General features: G+C 40.9%; 1 protein-coding gene across 1 annotated transcript in view; it reads left to right on the plus strand.

Annotated features, from left to right (window-relative positions):
- Positions 1-21,408, plus strand: part of igsf11 (immunoglobulin superfamily member 11) — a 94,668-nt gene that overhangs the window by 9,142 nt on the left and 64,118 nt on the right. Inside the window, exon 2 of the mRNA XM_041047369.1 lies at positions 19,816-19,845. Coding sequence (XP_040903303.1) covers positions 19,816-19,845 — 30 coding nt within the window. The remainder of the gene's footprint in view (positions 1-19,815; positions 19,846-21,408) is intronic.

Here is a 21,408-nt window from a genome sequence, read left to right on the forward strand (position 1 = left end):
TTGATTGGTTGCATTACTATTTCTATGTTCTATACAAATGAACGTTTTTTTCATGCAGTGCTGATGTCTGCATGAACAGGTCTCAGCCATCATACGGTGTTATCATCACCGATAGGAATGATGGTCAGATCTATGAAAAGTTGAACTATGAACTGTGAAATCTGAAAAGTCAAATGGCTGGACAATAACAACACTAACTGTAGCTGGTGATGTATGTGTGAAGCTCACCCCATAACGCCTCTAGCTGTTAACCACACTTGTATAAACCACTTTGGTGTTATTGTCTGCTTAGTAAGGACACCAAAATGAGATGTCCCTGCAGGAGTGGAAGGCGAGTTCTGGGTTTGACACACTTTGCCTCTCAGTATGTGTGTGTTAACTGCCTGAATCGCTCCCTGTAGGAAAGGTTGTACAGCAGCTCTCTGTAGTTTCATTATTAGTCCCTCTTTTGTACTGTACCCCTGAGCCTCACTCTCTCACTATTGCTATTCTTCTGTTTTGTCTCACTCAGGTGTCTTTCTGTCAAAATACAGATCTAAATTCGCTTTCTTTCTGTATCATAGCCTACTGTATATCACTTTATGTCTCCCCTTATCCTCCTGTATTTGTCTCTGCTTTTTTTCCCCCTTTACGTCACTTGGCAGTGCAGTTTCACACTCGTTCAGATCCTTTATTTTTCACTTTTTGTTTCTCCTTGTACCTCACTTTCGCACACTCTAAATTTCTCTCTCCCTGCCGCTGTTTCTCCATCCTCCCACGCACTCTGTCGACACACAAATGACTTTCCAGGGATGAGGATGAGACTGAAAAGTGGTCCCCGGTTGTTCTGTCCTTGCAGACAACGAATGAGCATGTCAAATCTGATGCATTCGAACAGCCAGGAAGAATGGCGCATTAAGCCACACACTGAGAGAGAGTGAGAGAGGGGGAGAGATAAGAGAGAGACAGAGAGAAAGACAGAGACAGGCAAGCACGAGAGATCCCATCTGTGCATTGTTACAGCAGACTTCACCTTAACATTGTCGCTGTTCTATCCAGTAGAACAGGAGGGGGCACAGGTGGGACTTTAACAAACTGGGGAACGCGCATTTACACAGTTTTTGCGTCGATATATACACAAATCCAGACACACATGCAAATCCATTTCACAGATATATCTGTGCAATACATACAAATGCCAACACAGACATATACAAAAAATACTGTTAGTTGCCCATTTGCATGAATGCAAGCATGGACTTATTCATGCATACACAGAGACACCTGAGGCCTAAAACAACTTCATACAGTATTTCTCACTGTTCCCAGTTTTTGGTCAGTTTGTTGTCAAAGGGGATATAGGCTGAGTTACTAGGTGTACCCCTTATGTAATTTTATTATTTTTTTTAATTTTATCACATTGAAGACATTTTAACTAATGCTCTGTTATAGGTAGGTTTCCAGGGACTCGTCAACAGGATGCGTGGTTATCAAAGGGATTGTACCTGTGAACCTTTGGTTGTAAGACAAATTATTTTATTTTATTTTAAGATTTTACCTGTTTCATGATGGTGCCCCCGAGTTTTACATTTACACATAACAAATATTGTTACTTCTATATAGGCGTAGTACTTGTTTCCATACAGCCAAACAAATCTTTGCATAAAGCAGTAATATATATAGGCAGACCATTAAAATGATCAAAAAGCCATGGATGCACTGAAAGAGCTGGATACGGCATTGCCACTCAACCTTGCTGCCAGTGGGCAGTTGTGGTGTTGCAATGAAAAAACATTTTCTCTATGGACCATCATTATAAAAAAGGTGTAGTCAAAACTACTGACAAGATGCCTCTGAACTGAAAAAAAGTTAGTTATCACTCTGTCTATTGTGAATTTTTAATCTATGGAGGGAGGTTTTATATTTGTAAAACTTACATCTTGTCCTTCACCTTAGTTTTTTGAGGGACCAAACATTCACTGGGGGAAAATGCAGTGGCTTAAGTTAGGTGCAGCAGTGAAATGGTTATGGTTGGGGTCAAGTTAAGCTTCATAAAAGATGAGTGGTTGGGGTTAGGGATATTTCTTTGTCCAGATTTTGGTGAGGGGAAACATATAGACAGGGAAACAGACTTTTACACTGGAGCTCAGCCTGCCAGCTGAGGTAATGGAGCATGTAAATACGATATCAGTCGGACTTTTTAAGTTAAAAGGGGAACTCATTTACTCTGACCTCTTGCAGCAGGGGACATAACTTTTCTTTTTTTTTTGTCTAGGGACCTAAAGTATTTCTTTTCCCCCATTTTTTCCCCCACTGAAACTTTTAATGATTGTTCTCATGGTTTAACTTGTTGAGAGCCTACTATGAACTGTAATGGTGGAATAAAAAAGAGAAGATGAGCTCTGTTTTCTCACAGTCTTTGAGACCTGCTTCTTGTGGCGACCAAGTAGGCGGTGTTGGTCTAACAACAATATAAGGGGCATGGATATCAGGGGGCACCATATGCTGCTGTGCCCCTTCAACCCTTAATCCATGCCCCTATACTGTCTTATCTGGTTGCTCTCCCTGACAGCCTGGAGACTGGTGGTGGGGGCAGGGAAACAATGTCCAGTACGCTGCACACTGCTTTGTGTTGTAATGTGCTCAATATGCAAATCCACTCAGTCCCAGATAGTTTGCCAGAATATGAGAGACACAATTCACCATCACACACACAAACACGCATGTAAAGGCATGGGTGGTACCTACCCACCCACATAAACTGACATGCACACACAAAGATCCCTCCACCCTCCCACATGCATTAATATCACAAGGATATTGCACAGACTTAAATGATAATGCCAGATAGTAATATTGTCCTGGAGCCCACTGACACACTATATGTGTGTGAGTGTATTTATGTCCTATTTGTCCACTATCCTACAAAAAGCCATTTAAGTAGATTCCAGCTATCGGAGGAGCTTTAAATAAGCATAACACAATGATGGCATGTTCATCCATGCACATTTGCCTCACATGACACTGGCCGAGGGGAGGGTTGAGGGTAGAAATACTATATTCAGGAAACATGACAGCCTCAGAGAAATATAGACACTAATATTGCCATAACACCCTAATAGATAATGTAAACAGATCTAAAAAGTATAAAAAAGACCCACTTTATGCTAAACCCAGGCCATCCAGAACACTTACATTGTGTTAATGAACAAAGTGACAATGATTGGACATACTGTTGGGTGTCTATACTACTAATACAGCTGTTGTGCAATCACTTAAGAGCACTTAGCACCACTGAGCTGTCACTTCTTTTTCTCAATGTTTTTATCACCTCAAGGCTGAGGCTATGTCTCATTAAATGTTGTGTGTCCACTCTTGAGAGGTGCAGCCTCCTCCATTTTCTTAAATACAAAAATTACAGCTCTTGGTTATTGTAGGCTGCCATGCAAACATCTTACAAATATCTCAAAAAAACAAAACAAAGATGAGCTGTGGAGAGAGCTAATTGAAAATGAAACTGGAAACAGTCCTCCTGCTAAAAAGAAAACAGATGGCTGTCCAAACCCGGTTCGACAAAACACAGGGTCAAAGGAGAGCGCTGGTACAGAACCTTAAAAATTCTTAACTTTGTTCCTACCTGAAAATATCTCTACCATTACTGCGGCATTATTAAATTGAGGAATGATTTGGTGTAATACTATTGCACAGTGTTTTTATTGCACACAAATCTTGCTTTCTCATCTGAAATAAAGCATTTATACTGTAATTGTGCCATCGAACAAACATTTTAATGACTTTGCTTAGCGTTATCATAATGCGATGCTTCTCAGAAGGTGAATTTAAAAATGCTAGATTTTTTTTTTGTTCACAATCTATTATCACTCATGGAAACTAAATGGAACTACATCCATTTGTATCCCCACCTCTGTAATTTTGGAGTCAATGTTCATAAGTATCCAAATAAACCTTTGATTTGTTGATTCATATGCAACTTCCTTTTCCTGTTTTTGAAAGCTTTTTCCCTCTTAGTACCTTTGCCTTGTTTCCCCCACTCTGCTGTATTTTATTATCAACAAATTAAACTTCCCTTATTGCGTTTTTGTGACTTGCTTACTCGCCTCCACTGATGAGCAGCAGCTGCTGATCTGTACTCAGCTTGCTTGCTAAGAGGTGATTTGTGAATATGGAACAATGTGTAAACTATTGAGCCAAGGCCCAAATCATCTGCTAAGACGGGCTTTGCCACAGATTATGTCTGTCATTTGGTCTGTGACCCTGGCTTATAGATTATAGATAGCTTTGGCTTTATTTGATCAGTTCAGTGACACACGAGCAAGACCTCGCGTGCTAAAACACATGTGTAGTGTGTGTAACCATGTGTCTCAGAAGGAGATGATGGTTGTGCCACTTTAAAACTCCTGAATGTATGTCTCAGCAGTGTTTCCCTTAACAGGTTTATTGCATAGCAGAGAGTTGAGTTGAGGCCTTTTCAGACACTGCCAGGTAAAAACCACTTCATATAATAGTATCTGGAACAGCAGAGAGACAAACACACACTTGAAGCAGGTTCAGGTTCATGTTCAACTACACACAGATAGCAGACAAGAACTAAGAGTAATGATGCAGCAATAAAGAGGCAGCTGTGGAGCGAGCTATGGAAAGCTGGTTTCTGTTACTCTTTAAATTAAAGAAAAAGAAGAGAGTGTGTCTTTCCCAAGATAATGGATTGGATTTGAAGATTTCCACAGGTTTATCTCCCCAAGGGGACGGCTGCTCTAAAGATATGTAGCTTGGTGGGAAATGCTCTGCTGCCTGCTAATTTCTTCTTGATTGTTGGTGACAGTCTGCCAGCCAGCACCCTGTGATCAGAGGTTGTGACAGGGTACATGAGGGATGGTGAGATCAGATAAATATGATTGCTTGAGCTTGTTTACCATTTATATGCTAGCAGCAGATATTTGAAATCAGATTTGGTTCAAACTGGGAGCCAGTGAAGGGAGGTTAGAAAGTTTGCAGTCTGATCAAATCTTCTGATTTGATTTAATGATCTTGAAGCAGCATTTCTGTATGAATCAAAGTTTTTTTTTTTTTTTTTTTTTAATACTGGTGATTGATAGCCTAGAAATGAATGTTGATGGAACAGCATCAATCAAATCGAGCAGAGGATGCGATTTTATGACATTGCAAAATATAGTAATATTTCATATAAATTATTGCATAATGTCCCTAATACATAACATATAATTAACAAATGGGAGAGAGCCTAGGAAAGAGCCTTGTGGCACACCCAAGTTTTCTTATCAGAATGATAAAACCTAAGTGAGGTGTGCTGAAATGAACTGTTTTAAAGGGAAAATGTGGAGTAAAATATTAAGACAGAGAACAAAATGAAAATCATTAGGCATGATTTAAAATTGATTTTTAAAATATTATTTTTATTTATTTCTAAAACAAATGAAGTGTGTGCGATGTGCCAGTGAAAATTCACAGAGATCAAGGTGGTTGGAATGGGTGATGGTATACTTTTGTCCTGCTGTTCCTAGAAATAGAGTCTCCTGTGGTTAAATTGTTTATTGTCAGCACCTCCCATGTACATAAACATGCATGCACACACACACACACACACACACACATGCATACACATGCACACATGCAAAGATGTGCACATCCACACAATGTAAAACAAACCAATTAGCTACCATCTAGTCAATTGGGGTAATTAACCAGAGACCATTAAGTCATTTTCTCCCTGTGCACTAACACAACTGTAATTATGGCAAAGCAACAATGATGTGCAATTACAGTTCACTTTCATTGCTCTGTACTGATGTGATGTCAGTAAAGATGACAGAAGAGTCGCTGAGATGATCGAAAATTGCTCTATATAATATTGATACAGATAGAAACCACAGGGTGGAGAAAAGGGGAGAGAGAGCAGGACAGACAGTATCCTCAAAGGGACCTGTGAGTCGCAGTCTAACTCCTCATAAACATATCTCATAATCAATGGCAGAATATCAAGTGATCCATCTTCTCTGGCCTGTAAATGGTTGACATTTTCCCTTTATTAAAGCTGTGAGATGAAACGCAGGGTTTTAACGATGACAAGAGATGATCAATGACTCCATTGTACTCTGCTGGAGGGTGCTTTATTAACACAGGGCATTGTCCCGTTCCAGAACGATTCCTCCATGTTTAGAGGATGATTTCCCACTTTGGAATTTGGGTCTGTGATGGCCAGATCTGAACGTGTGGTTCCCCGTCTCTTGTGTGTTGTAAATGAGCATATAAGGCTCCGTAATGCTCTGGGAGTGCGAGTGAGACAGAGGGAGATGTATCTTGTCTTTATTATTCTACTACGAGGTGATGAGAGCGACGTGGAATTGTGTACGTGAGAATAGTAGAAAAAAATTGCTCTTTGTTAAAATGAGGATAGTGTAGAATAGGAGGGCCCATTGAGACTGCCATCAGTGTGCCTGCACAGCCACACGAGACGCTATTCACCATTGTTATAATAAAACACTGCTTAGATAAAAGCTCATGAATACAGGTTGCATGGCAGAGCTGAAGCAGCCACTCTGTAACGGATTACCCCGCCGCCACTCACAGCAGGGAGGGGGGTAAAAAAAAGACTCCAATTTTAATTAATCCTTGTTTAAATTAGGATGAAAAATTAATAGTGTGAATTGGGCCTGCAGATGAGATGAGGCGTGTATGATACACTGTTCCATAGAGAGTTATCAAAGCATCGCAGACACAGAGAGGATGGGGTGGGAGGATTTAAGAGCTAAACTATTAAGGAACTTGAGTGGGAGAATAACGGGAGACCAGTTCACTGTAGATGGAGAGGTGAAAGTGCAGCAGAGAGAGCAAATCAGCCGCACAGGCAGATTTCACACCTGGTTTAACAGTTAGTCTGAGGCTGAGGCTGGACCTGACTGTAGGGAGGAGATGCAGGATGGGTAAAGAGGACAGGACAGTGCAGAGTGAGCGGACTGGTCCTGGTCTTCAGGCTGCAACCCTCTTTGAAATTATGTTTGTCTACAACTAATTTGTTTCGCCAATTATGTTTTGAAGGAAATGTAATTGTTCTCAGTATTATGTTAGATGGGATTTTAAAAATGTATTTATTTATTTTCCAGGGAACAAAGTGAGACATACACAAAACTCATAAGCAGGTGGTCTGTGTGGACGGTGGGTGTAAAGAAAAAATACAGGACTTTGACACTGGAGACCATGTTTTGCATCCTAAGTCCCATATGTGGTTACTTTTAAGAAGCAAAAGCACTTTGATTTGAGAGAGATCCTGATTTTAGTTGAATGTTAATTAACTAAACACTTTCATACCACAATCATTCCCAAACTTTAACCACATTTTAATTACTATAACCATGACAATGAAGCTTCCCTAACCTTAACTAAGTACTTATTTTAACCCCCCCAAAAAGTGTATCGCGGGCTGCATTATGTTCTCGCAATGTATTTGCTGTTGCACATTAGTAGAATATGAACATAATTACTAGGGGACAGGGCTGCAGATAAAGAACTGGGACCAAATTGTAGAGAGGCAAGTACAGAGGGCAAACCCAGAAAGGAAGAAGAAGAGAAAAGCAGGAGAAAATTTTGTTGAGTGGAAACAAGGCTGATATGACAAAATCATTCACCTTTGGTTATCTGTTTAAGTTTTGCCAAAATTAATATTCGCTCTCGTCTACTGTTTTACTACCTCTCCTCTCCTCTGTTCCCTTCAGCTCACACACATCTGGAGCTTGCCATAGCCTAAATCCCCCTCTCTTAAACCATTTAACACTTGTTTGCTTCGTGCCATCCCTCGATCTTCCGCTTTCTGTTCAGAGGGCAGAGGGCTCTCGACAACCCAAATGCTTGATTTCCCCTCTTTTCATTTCCTTTCTTTCTTCTCAGTTTGGGGAGTTGTGAAAAAAAATCTTTATTTTTACAGTTCATTTGCACTGCATTTTCTCTCTCTAGCCTGGTGGAGACTCAGGTGGGCATGTGTATTAATAGCTTCCCTCGTTCGTGACGTCAGCTGAAATCACACGTGCCTCTTAACGCTCAGATGGTGTTTTATGTTAGACACATCACTCTCAGCGGTTATTTAGTCAGTGCTGTAAAGCTCTTGTCAGTAAAAAAACAGAAAAGAAAACCCTCTCTCTTCCTGCCTGCCTGCCTTCCTGCCTCTTAGCCACAATGGTGTATTCATTTTCATGCCTTTTCTTTCTCTCTATCTTGTTTTTCCCTCCCTAGTTGTACCTGTTCTATCTGTTGCTAACCTGCTCTCAGCTTTTCTCTGTTTCTCCCTGTCCCTCTTTCTCTTCTCCAAATCATCCTGCTTTGTAATATGATTGTCAAACAGTATTTTATTCCCCCTTTTTGTCTGTTTCTCTGCATGTGTCCATGTGACTAATCTCTCTCTCTCTCTCTCTCTCTCTCTCTCTCTCTCTCTCTCTTGCTCTCTCTCTCTTGCTCTCTCTCACTCTCTCTCTCTCTGTTCTATTAAAAAAGGCCTGTATACTCTGCCTGAAATCTTTGTGGGGTCCTAAATGCTAAATGCCAGTCTGTCTCTGCCAGGCGCCTGCTTAGTGCCGGTCTCCCTGGTGATGAGACCAGCGATCAGGCTGTTCTGCACCAGACACTGAGGGGTTTGTGACTGAGCGAGCATGTTTGTGTGTCTACGTATGTGTGTTTGTGTCAGCGTACAGTAGATTTGTGTGTGTGTGTGCCTCCTATCTTTTTAAAGATGTGTACTGTATGTAAGGGAGAGAAAGCAGGGCAGTACGAGGAACATGTATTCACTGGCTCATTATCATGTGAATGCATTATGTTTCTGTCAACATGCCCCTGCCGAAACAAGGGGGTCCCTGTTCTCTCTGCCAGGGCTTGAGCGCCACAGTGGCCAGGACCCAATGTGGTGCAGTTCTGCGCTGGCACAATTCACCAGGAGTTTAACTCCACAGATACTGCTGTTGGCCTCATCCCGATTCAGTCCATCTGTACTGGCATCTCAGTAGCCGACGAGGAATCAATCTGTGGGAATAAGATGGGAAGACTCCATTCAGAGACTCTTAATGGCTGATGGAGGGCTTGTTTCTGTTATCCGGATTTAGATATATGTAATATAATCCTGATTTATATGTATTTTTATATACTATTGCAATGGATAATGCACTATAGCATTCTTATGTGTGCTTATGTGCATGCATGTGTCTGTTTAACAAATGCCCATTTTTAATGTACTCAAATTTGATCAGCAATAGCAGTAGCAGTCTTTAAATGGTACATTATGCTGTTCCTTATGTCATTTGTCAAAATGTCACTCGTTAAAGCAAACACACAAAAGCTTTTTATTTTCAGTATAATCAATAGCTAAGAAATTAATGACCAATCTTCAGTGAATCCTCAGATAAGATGGGAGCATGGAGCATTGAGCAGGTGACATACCATAATGCTTCCCAGCAGTGCTATTCAACCCTGCCCTGACAAGAGCAAAGTGAATAACAGCTTTCACTTACTGCCGCTCTGTCTTTTTCATGAGGTCGCTGAGGTTGGTGAACCAGGTTGGTTCAGCTCTGGCTTTGGCCGCATTTGTCAGCAGATTGGCAGGTGACTGAGATCACGTCTCTGGCAGGCAGACCGGCCAAACATGACGCCTATCATGACTGTGTGTGTGCGCACAGCAGCCACGTGGGGCAGCCAACAGGAAGTGAGGAGCCCATCATCAATGTGAATGGGGTCTTCAGTCATAAACATCCAGACAGAAGCAAGAGCTCTGAATTTATATCGAAGAGGGTAGACTAATTCATCAGCATCACAACCTACAACCATAAAGCTGAATCAAGACCTCTCTAAAACAGTTTCATCCATCTATCCATCCATTCCTCTGTCCATCTGTCCATTGTGCAAGGCCTTCCCAGGCCAGTGGAGACATGTAGTCTTTCCAGCCTGTTCTGGGTCTATGCCAGAGCCTCCTACCAGTTGTATGTGCCCTGGAAAATGTCCAATGCAAGGTACCCAAGGTACCCAGATGCCTGAACCACCTCAACTAGGTCCTTTTGATGCAGTGGAGCAATGGAGGAGCATCTCTACTCCAAGCTCCCAATGGGTGTCTTAGCTCCTTATCCTATATGTATGGGTGAGTCCAGCCCAGTGAATAAAAGCGGCTAAAAAGGGTTTAATAGCTTTTATTCACAATCTCATTCTTTCAGTCACTATCCAAAGCTCATGACCACAGGTGAGGGCTGTAACATAGATGAACTGGTAAATCGAAATTTGCCTTCCGGCTCCCCTTCCTTCTCACTGCAATAGACCGGTACAATGCTTGCATTACTGCTGACACTGCCTGCCTGTCAAACTCACACTTCACTTTATCTTGTGACCCTGAGATACTTAAACTCATCCACTTGAGGCAATAATTTGCTCCCAACCTTAAGGGAGCAATCCACCCTTTTCTGACAGAGAACCAGGGCCTCGGCCTTGGAGGACCTGACTCTCATTCCAGCTGCTTCACACTCAGCTGCAAACCATCCCTGTGCATTTTGGAGATCACAGGCTGATGAAGCCAACAAACCCACCTCATCTGGAAAAAAAAAAAAAAAAAAAAAAAAAAAAAAAGCAGCAAGGCACTTCTGAGGTCCCTAAGCCAGACACACTCATATTGGTCATGCTACTCAATGATAAACAAGTTGAGTTGAATCTAGTTTCCTTAATCAGATCCCAAGATGATTTAAAAACCAATAGGAGGACTCTCCATAAAATCAAACTTGTGCTCTAAAGGAGAACCTCCAAGCCAGTGGCCTTTGCCTAAATGATCATCACACCGCTAATACTCTACAACAGTCTCCCTACATCGGAGCTGAGTCTCTAGCTGCTGTTGCGGTATTGATTGGGCTGACAGAGACTAATTCTTTGATACACAGGCGTAGAGTTAGAGGTCAGCCCTGTGGTCTGAGCTCCCACATCTCACTGGGACCAATTTATAGGCCCGAACGGCTGAGGGTCCTAACAGCACGGCTCTCTATGCACATGCAAACCTAAGGCATTGTAAAGCTGCAAGTGCTGGTTCTCAGTGTGTGGTAGTCCAGGTATATATGTGCGTGTGTGTCTGTGTGGGAGGAGGTTTTATATGCATGTGTGTTCATGCATGTTTGTACTGTGCTCCAAAGTGCTTGTGCAAGCAACATTGAGATGCTTTGACTTGCATCTGTGAGAGATTGCATGCAGCTCAAACACACTTATTATGTATAACTGGGTAGCTGAATAACACCTATGAATGCTGTGCGAATGAACATATTCTAGACAGATGCAGTTACCCAGAAAATGGCTCCACTGTGGGGTAAGGCCTCATGTATTATGAAGACCACCAGTGACTGTCTGTGGTTTGAACTCAGGTGGAGGTGAACTGAGTGTGTGAAGTGGGCTTTTAAGGGCTAATGCCCTCTAGGAATCTCAAGCACAAATCATGACAAATAAAATAAAACCAAAAAGTAGGTTGGAGTCACATGTTTTGATCCAGCACAGCTCCATAGAGACCCAGAATCTCTTTGAGAAGGAAGATCTGGACCACAATACAGTGTGAGAAATAAACAGCAACAGTAAACACATTTTTTAAAAATGAAGAATGTTAATTTTAAGTAATTTTAAAGGACTTACAAAGGACTTTAACACATTGTCCAGGTTTGCATTCTCTGTATTTTCTACCATATATAAGGCAAGAAATATTTCCAGTTTCAGTGTACAGTCAAGTGTTTCCTTTCTTTGCTTGTTTTGTTTTAGTCCACCTACTGTGCAAATGAAACACTAAGTCATATAAGAGACTCCAGAAATAGTCTGAACACCTTATTTTGGTTTCTGATAAGGGTGGGATGCCTGATTGAGAGAAAATATAGAACTAATCTGGCCACCTCCGCTTCCAAATCAACTGTTAAATGAACTTATGATAAAAGCATATGTGAATCCCCTAAGTTGGCTCCTACAGTCTTATGCTCTAACATATCTGTGCCAGACTGAGCCACTCTGACGGCTTCCATTTCCTTCACACTTTATGCAATTAAAACATGACTTGTGATTAAAAGGACAGCAGTCCGATTGGCAATATGAACAGTATGTGTGAGAGAGAGTACAGTGGATTCAGAAAGTATTCAGACCCTTTCACTTTTTTTTTCACATTTTATGTTGCAGCCTTATGCTAAAATAATTTAAATGAATTAATCTTTCATTTAAATGTATCTCTGTACTTTACCCCATTCAACGTGGACCAGTCTCCCTGTCCCTGCTGCAAAAAAAAACAAACAAAAACCAAAAAAAAACAAAACAAGAACAAACAATGATGCTGACGCCACCACCATGGCTCACCGCTGGGATGTTAGTGGGCAGGTGATGAGTGGTGCCTGGTTTCCTCCAGACATGATGTTTACAGTTGAGACCAAACAGTTCAATCTTGGTTTCATCAGACCAGAGAATCTTTTTTTCTCACAGCCTGAGAGTCCTTGTGTTTTTTTTGAAAGCAGGCTTTCATGTGTCTCTCACTGAGGAGAGGTTTCCGTCTGACCACTCTGCCATAAAGCCCAGATTGGAGGAGTGCTTTAATGAAGGCTGTCCTTCTGGATTTTCACCCATCTCTACACAGGATCTCTGGAGCTCAGCCAGAGTGACCATCAGGTTCTTGGTCACCTCTCTTACCAAGGCCCTTCTCCACCAGTTGTTCAGTTTGGCAGGGCAGCCGGCTCTAGGAAGAGATCTGGTTGTTCCAAACTTCTTCTGTGTCAGGAGTATGGAGACTACTGTGCTCTTAGGAGCCTTTAATGAAGCAGACATTTTTTTTTGTGGCCTTCCCCAGATCTGTGCCTTGACCTAATCTCATCTCTGTGCTCTGGAGACAGTTTCCTCAACCTCATGGCTTGGTTTTGGCCTTGCCAGCCATGAGACCTTATATAGACAGGAATGTGCCTTCCCAAATCATGTGCAATCAATTGAATTTACCACAGGTGGACTCCAATCAAGGCACCTGAGCTCAATTTCAAGAGTCACAGCAAAGGGTCTGAATACTTATGTCAGTGTGATATTTCAGTTTTCCTTTTGTAAACTTGTAAACATTTCAAAAATTATATTTTTACTTTGTCATTATGGGGTACAGATTGTTGAGGTAAAAAATAACTTAAATGATTTTAGCATGAGGCTGCGCCATAACAAAATATGAAAAAAAAAGAAAAAAAATGAACGGGTCTGAATACATTCTGTATTGCACCTGTATGTGCGTTTAATATGAAAAGAAGGAAACAGACAATATGTTTGTGTGTGTGAGTCAAGAAATGTTGGCAAGTGTTTCTGTGGCATGTCTTTATTATCTTTGCTTTACTGTGCATTCAAATGTGTGTATGTGTGTGCACATGTCTTTATTATTTCGGGTTATTGGATGTCTGAGCCAAGAGTTCTCAGTTCACACACTGGGTTAATTGACCTCTGGAGACGTTTCTCTCCTCAGTGATAATGAATGTCTGGATTATATGATTATTCTGCATTTGCTTTAGATGTGAGATTTGTAAGGGCTTTGAGTTCTGAGGTGGCTCATTATTTTTTAAATGAGATATTTGAATGTACCACTTCTCATATTTTAAATGTTTCTTTGATGCCTGTGTCAGAGACATATTGCCAATGTGAAACACCAGATGAAATTTAGATCAACTAGAAGCTATTTTTATTCGCATGGCACCAATGACACATTTAAAATAACCAAATCATCCAATTAAAACAACATCATGCCACAAAAGTAGATATGGACAAACCACATGCTCAGTAATCTTCAGGCAATAATTTCCCTCCAAAATGGATATCCAGTGTTTTGAAACAGAAGTCTTTATTTGTTTTAATTCACGTGCAAATACATTTTTCATAAGCAATATTAAAAGGTCTGATCATCAATGATTAATAGTCTTTGTGCTGTAATGTAGGTTAGGGCCCAAGAGGCCAGCGAGCTGGAACGTAAAACAAACAAATCATTCTCCATAAAGGAAAACATCTTTTAACAACCCCCTCACTGCAGCCTGCGTTATAATGACCTGCATTCCCAATAACAAAGAGAACTAACGATGAAAAACGATCAGTGTGATGAAGTCATGCAGGATTTTGTTGCTTGTGTTTAAATTTGTCTGAGGCACTCTCAAGGACAGTGCGTGTCTTTTTTTTTTTAAATTCTAAATACGTATACACATGAGCGGGCACACACTCACTCACAGGCACTTGCACCTACACAATCAAAGAAACAAACTAATGAAGCCTCTCTGAAACAAACAACTTGATTAAGACTCAGGAGGGGAGAGAATCAGGTGTGAACACCGTGGGTCATGAAATCATGTGTGAACGTATGCCAAGGATGTGTTTTTAAAGATGCAGTTTGTATGAATTTAAGAAGTGCTCCACCTCCTCCGGGAGTTTGCTCGGGCATGTTATCACCAACAACTGCTGCTCACTACCTGGTGAAAATCTTCTGGCTGAGCACACTAGCTGAGCGTAGGTTTGCCTCTGGGAGTCACATTCCTGTTTTCCTTGAAGCTGCATTTCTTCAGTGTCCACTGAGCAGCTTTCCTCCTGTAGTTATTGTTCTCTTCACCAAGATGTGAGTGAAGCACACCAGAAAAAAAAAAAATCCAGACATTTCTGTTTGAATGCCCTGTGAATAATTTTAATAATTATTGGATATAATAATTCATTTTACAACAAACAAATCTTTACCTTTACACTAGGGCAGGACAACATATTTTGATTCACTGAGGTAATTTTAAAGATATTTTACTTTTAACAGCACACATATGGTATATTTAGCAATAAAATCCTCAAACTCGTGATTTCACTGCTCAAATAGTGTGTCCTCAGGAATGCAGGCAAAATTAAAGGCGCCCTACAGCGATTTGTTTTATCTGGCGTCAGTGTGCTCTTAAAGGAAGAAGAAAGAGCTGGGTGAATCCACAACATTATGCTATAGAGGAAAAGCAAGAGCTGGGAGTTACTATAAAAATAAGGAGGAAAATTAGCAATAGGATGATATGTTTTAAGAACAGGCACAACACTCGAGACCTTTGTGTAAATATACGTTAATGTCTTCTCTGCCTCCACCACATGCATGATGCATGTGAGAAGATGTTATTTTATTGTCATATTATTTATTGAACAGCAAATAGCTTCCTGATTTCCAGGAATGATGTACCTAAATGAGTGCATCCATTTGTGACTGTCAGACACATTCAAACCTGATTTTTTTGGCCACTGGAGAGCATCAACATTTTCAATTGATATCTGGTGAACTTATCAGCAAACAGTTTCTCATTAACCCATCTAGCAGCAGATATAGAGCAACATTAGCATTAATCTGGAGCCGTGTTAAATCCAGTATTCACTCTATTTTAGTTCTGTGTTTGGTATCTGTCTCTTTAGCTGCCAAATGCCTCACTGTGTTCACCAGCTAGTTGCTTATTTTGTCAGTCTGAAAACTGCTGCATGCTGCACTGATGAGTCGTAAGAGTAAACCAAACACCAATAAATAAATAAATAAATATATAAATAAATAAATAGAGCTGGAGAGTCTGGTGATAATTATCTGCGAGTTTGCAACCCCTTTAACATACATATAGTGATTTTATCCATTGTTAAAATGAAAATATTAATTATAACAGTTTTAAACAGCCAGGCACTGCCACTGTCAAAGCTACTGTTTGTAATTTCTCAAATTAGTTTCCGTCTGCTTTCAGCTCTGAGCATTTTTTAAAAACTCCTGACTTAGTTTCTTTCTTTTAAACTTTCTTTAAAATTGACACATCTTTCCATTTATTCCCACGGATGCCTGTCAGAGTCCGAGAGAAGCTGCCAAGGAACTGCAAATGAGCAGTTACTAACATGGGTAAACACAGAAGCAGATGTTTGAACCGAGAACAAAGACACATAGATTAACACAGTGATGTCAGACAGAGAGAAAAAAAGGCCAAGACAGTGCACGAGAGAGAATTACAGAGAGATTTGTGATGCGTGCCTGTCAATAGGCTTTTACCATTTTTTACTCGTGGTGAGAGAGGGGGGCTACAGCTGGGGGTAGCTTGGTCTCCATGGAAACTGACATTCTCTTGAAGGTACTTGGCAGCCACTGCCAATTGTTGAGCTTGGGTAATGGTTCGAAATTCTCCGTAAAGTGCCTCAGAGGTTGAGATTAAATTCAACCTGCTCGGGGTAGACTCACACAGTGACTAATCACACCGTTTTAGAGAGATGGAAATAAAGAGCTTAATGATATTCAGACAGGGAAATATGTCACATATCAAATGTTTAGTTTAGCATTTTTGTTCTTGGTTGCCAATCACTACATAAAATATCACTTTTCGATCATTAAAAAGGCACTTCTTGCTCTGATGGTCACCGATCGCTCTTATATCCCTGGTAAGAAGCAGATCTTACCATTATTTTAGTATTCGCTTTGATTCAGTGCATTGCTGTTCCATCCAGGGCATTATGTATTTGCATTGTGTCTATTCAGAGGCAGCAACATTTTCTTTATGTCAGATATATTAACTGTTAAAATAACAGTATGTGCAGCACTTGTTTTTCTCTGTTAGTTCTTCACCCCCCTCCCTCTTTCACATGCCTTTGCTCCAACTGGCAGACCTATCTGAATGAAAGTGGTCAGGCACCGCTGCCTAACAACTGATGAAATGATTGCTTCTCTGCGTCTCCAAGTGCAGAAGACTTTAGCCGTATGTGGCAGGTAGTCTGAAAGCGTGCTGCTGATGGGCCTGTGAACATCAGCAGCTGAAAAGGATCAGCCAAGCGAAGTGTCAGCATCCCACCTCTGGCCGTGCCACCAGTTCGTACACAAAATATGAGAAGAATATTACTGTGTGCTTGTTTTTACCACTGAATGCATCATTGAGAGCCTTTAGTTGACTTGGAATCGAATTTGTAAATGTGGGTTTACCTAAACAAGGATAAGGCATTCTTAGTGAGTTTGGCCTACTGCTGTTGAATTTAATAATGTCACACATGAAGGGGGTGTAATAGGATTCTCCACTGAGCAAGTGCATGACTGTATGTTTCCAAGATTATAAGCACTCAGCTCTCTATAAAATGCTATTTGGATTGGTAACATGGAACAGGCATTACTTTTGCCAAATAGGTACCATGAGGACAAATACACTGGAGGTTATGTAGGAAATACAGTGTTTGTCAGGGATTTCTGTAGGGGTAAATGAGATTTGGTCCTGTGATATAAACATCTTTGGTATGCATTTTTGTGGATGCATAAACCCAGACATGAACTTGCACATGAACAGAGGCACAGGCATAGTTCATGAGCGTGTGTGTGTGTCAGTAGCAGGCTGTGAAGCTTATTTGTATGCCACAGCAGCTCCTGTTGTTTCCAGGGCTCCTGTAGCCTGGGTGGCCAGCCTGAGAGAATCAAAGGTTTTCAGCAAAGGACAGATCGTAAGTGCCAGTGTCTCCTCTTTTCACGATACTGTGAATGGAACTACAGTGCAGGACAATGAAGCAGTGTCATGAAAAGAAAAGAGACTCACTGTTTGAAAATGAAAAGTATATCAAAAACTAATTTATGTACTGCTTTTACAGCTCAGCAGATCTGACCAAAGTAAGTCCAGAGTCATTAGAAAGCACTGTAATCTAGGAAAGCAAAGAGACAGAAACACACAATTAAATGTATTTTTTTTTTCTCAGGAGAAGCCATGTCAAGTGGTTTCATGCAAGCAAAAAGCTTTTATTACTGATGGTAACATTCAAGCCACTTTCAGTGAAGATCGGACAAGATAAGATCTACCTTTATTGATTGTCTGTAGGAGAAAATCAGTTTGACACAGCAGCACAAGGGAATGTAGTGAACATCAAAGAAAGAAATTTCAATAAATACCTGTACATCAGAAATAAGGAAAGAATTGAAGTAAAATAAGAAATAAAAGGAATAACAGATCCAGTAAAATAGATTTGTTTGTGCAGTGTTCGTGTGGTACTGGGTGCTGTGGCATGGACCGTTGGTCCGATGGCTGATGGACCGAAAGAGCCCTCTAATCGCTTTGAGGCACACGTAAGGGTGAGTCTGTGGCTGAATGTGCCTCAAAGCTGTCTCAGCTAGCATACAGCCACCAGCACCACCAGTTTCCCCAGTTTGTTGGTACCACAAGCCCCAATACCACCTTTCCAGCTCAGGTCCTTGCTCAGGTCCTTGGTAGAGGGCCTCAGTGCTGTCAACCAAGAACTTCTGCTTATGTTGACAATGACAATAAAGACTCTTGATTCTTGAACGGGAAGGAGGGTCGCAGGGAGTGGTGGTGGGGTCTGTCTGCTCTTGTCTCTTAGGTTCAGCTTGCTTTGGTGAGTGAAACCTGTCGAAAAAGCTGGTTTAAGTTGTTAGTGCGTAAAGATTCTCAAACACTCACTGCAGCTTAGAAAAATGTCACTGATCAATCTGCAGCCAGCAATGGACCATCCCACTGAGCAGATCTGGCTATCAGACAGCAGATGTAGCAGGCATCTGTTAGCACATGTACAAACCAACGAGACGACAGGTCTTTCATCCAACAGACATGAGCTGGTTTGTTCCAATGCATCGGCTTCAGACTGGAAACCAGTAATTGAGGGCAGAGTGGTTTGGGGAATTGGGGAGAAAATGTTGTTTTGGGGAATTTTACTACTGGCAGTGCACAGTTTGGCACTGGGAGGCGTATAAAACATTCATTTAAATTCCCAGTAAATTCATTATTTATTATATATCAAAATGAAGATGCAAACGTATCTATGAAGTATTTTCTTTAATGTCCTCTGTGGCCAGTGAGCATAACCAAACCTCCCAGCACAGAGGGGAAATGAAATGAATCATATTTTGCACTGTAACAATATATCTAATGTTCCTTCACAGTAAGATCTGTAACAGACTTTATTCTATAATGCTGTAACAGTGAAATGTAAGAAGCTTTGTATGCTGCTACCACGCTGGTATAATCAGGTTATGAGCAGAGGTAAAGTAGGTGACGACAGTAGATGGCAACAGCAGTAAAGATGATACTGGCACATTGTCAGTCAATGGAGTCAGATCCAGCTGCCAATCTAATTTTATTTTCACTGGCAGAGAAAGAGACAAAAACTTAGTTTGGATACATGTGCTATCGGAAAGCAGGTGATGGTGATGGATGATGATGTCCGATCTTTTTGTATAATCACACGCAAGACACTGTGATGATGCAAAGATCTGGTACTGGTCTGCAATCGGAGCACTGTTGGATAAAAGTGTGTGTGTGCAAGTTCTTTTCATGTGTGTTGCAGATGTGCACATGTGACACATATTTAGCACATATGGATGTTGACTGTTTTTTGGTGGCTATGCATCCATGCACAATAATTACTTCATGCTCAGTGCCAGGGAAGGATTTAATTAACTGTCCCCTGTCAGGGTAGATAATTAGTCAATAAGACACATGCACACACACACACATACACTTTCTCTCTTACACACTCACACACACACACACAATACGTCAATATGTTTACCATTCTAACACCAGTGTTGAGACGAGAATGTTCTAACAATTACTTGCTGTTAAAAAGTGCAAGTCTTGAGTGACACGGCTCAATAGGCAATTACAGAGGAGCACTGAGAAAAGCTGCAGACAGGAACGGAGCATGGTATGGGCTCTGTCTGCTCACAGAGAGAAGCTAATGTTGATTTTTGCTTAAACTGCCTCATCAGTGTGGTAACACAGTTTATTTTCTGCACAGGATGGCATATGCTCACACAGAACTCAACAGTAATTATGTTTTTTCTTTTTTTTGCAGGCTCAAGGTTTGATCTACACACAGGGAAAGGTAAAAAAAATCTTCAACATACTTCCAAATCTCTTAGCTCTTTATCTACTTTCTTTTTTTCTGCATGCGGGGGGGACGATTAGCAGGCATTAGACTGTATCTGTGGCTGTGTGTGTTCAGGTTGTGTATGGATGGATAAAGAGGCATTATTGTGGGGATTTGTGAATAAGTTTGTCATTCTCATACCCACAGTTAGTGCAGAAGGTTGCTGTCCTAATCACAGTGAACATAAATAGTGGGTGTCATAAGGTATCAGTAATAATCACACACAAACACAGAACACTAACTAAAATACTCCAGCACACATGCACCTGCTGCTACGGCAAAAGACAAAAAAAAAAAAAGAAAGAAAAAGAGTGCAACTAGTTTGTGTTTATGTACCACATTATGTCCCTGCATGAATGCCATCTGTGAGATGCTAATGGTTGCGTTGCTAAATTTTAGCTGATATAATTATTTTAAGTGTCTTAAAAGGGTCCCATGCTGTGTTTAGCTGTGCATGTTTTGTATGTGTAAGCTTTTGACTCGACAGGATGTCTCTCCCAACTGATTTTAAACACACAACCACAAAAGTACATCAGCACTTTGTCTACAGTATGTTGTCGTTGTTTAGGATGACAACTACAGTTGTTTTTTTTTTCCTGTGGTTATGCCATGGTTATGCCATCTAGGCTGCATTTCTATCGTCATGGGGATAGTGGACCTACAGCTCTTTTTGGTCTATTTCTGGCAGATGGAGTCTGTAACGGTTTATGTCTGTGGCTATCCCTCTGTAGATCCCAGAGTATTTTAGTCCAGAATAATCCCCACCATCTGCTGTCTCCTCTACTACGTTTTACCGCTCTGTATCTTTCCCTCTATCTATAACTCTAGTTTATTTCCTACTGCGTTTCCTCTTTTTGTCTTTTCTATGTCTTTCTGCGATCCCCTCCAGCTGGAATTTTTATTGTGATGGCTCTCTTCCGCTCCCTTTCAGTCTCTCAATCTGTGTTTTGTCTCTTTACTCCACTAAATCTCAATCTCATTGCTCCTTCTTTCTCAAGGATCTTAATTTTCTTCCTCTTTCCTCCCATCCTCTTTTCCATGATCTCTTCATCACAAGTTCCTCATGCTTCCTTTTAATATCTACTTTTCGTCTGTCCTGTCCTAAATCTCTGGATGGCTCTACACACTCTTATTCTCAGTGTTTCCCTCTTTATCCCACTCTCTGTCCACACATATACATGCCCACGCCGGCCACTCTCCACAGGCTGTCAAATCCTAATCTGGGCTTCATGAACACACACTATACCCCCTGGTTTCCAATTTGAAAGTCTCAAACATACACTACATTAGGAACGTGTGGAGATACATTTAATATGTATATCATTCCGGAAAAATAACTCTTCAAGTTGCACCAATTATTTGTAAATCCATCCCTACGGTTGTTTGTAAAGGCTTCCTAATGTCTCAGTAACTACTTGCTAGTAATATGTAAATCCCTTGTTAGGAAACATCTGTAGCATTATCCACTGAGAAGCAATCAACTGTGTAAACAGAGAGCATCATAAAATGTAATTTAAT

Source organism: Toxotes jaculatrix, chromosome 9, assembly GCF_017976425.1.
Source record: "Toxotes jaculatrix isolate fToxJac2 chromosome 9, fToxJac2.pri, whole genome shotgun sequence".
Taxonomy (NCBI): Eukaryota; Metazoa; Chordata; class Actinopteri; family Toxotidae; genus Toxotes; species Toxotes jaculatrix.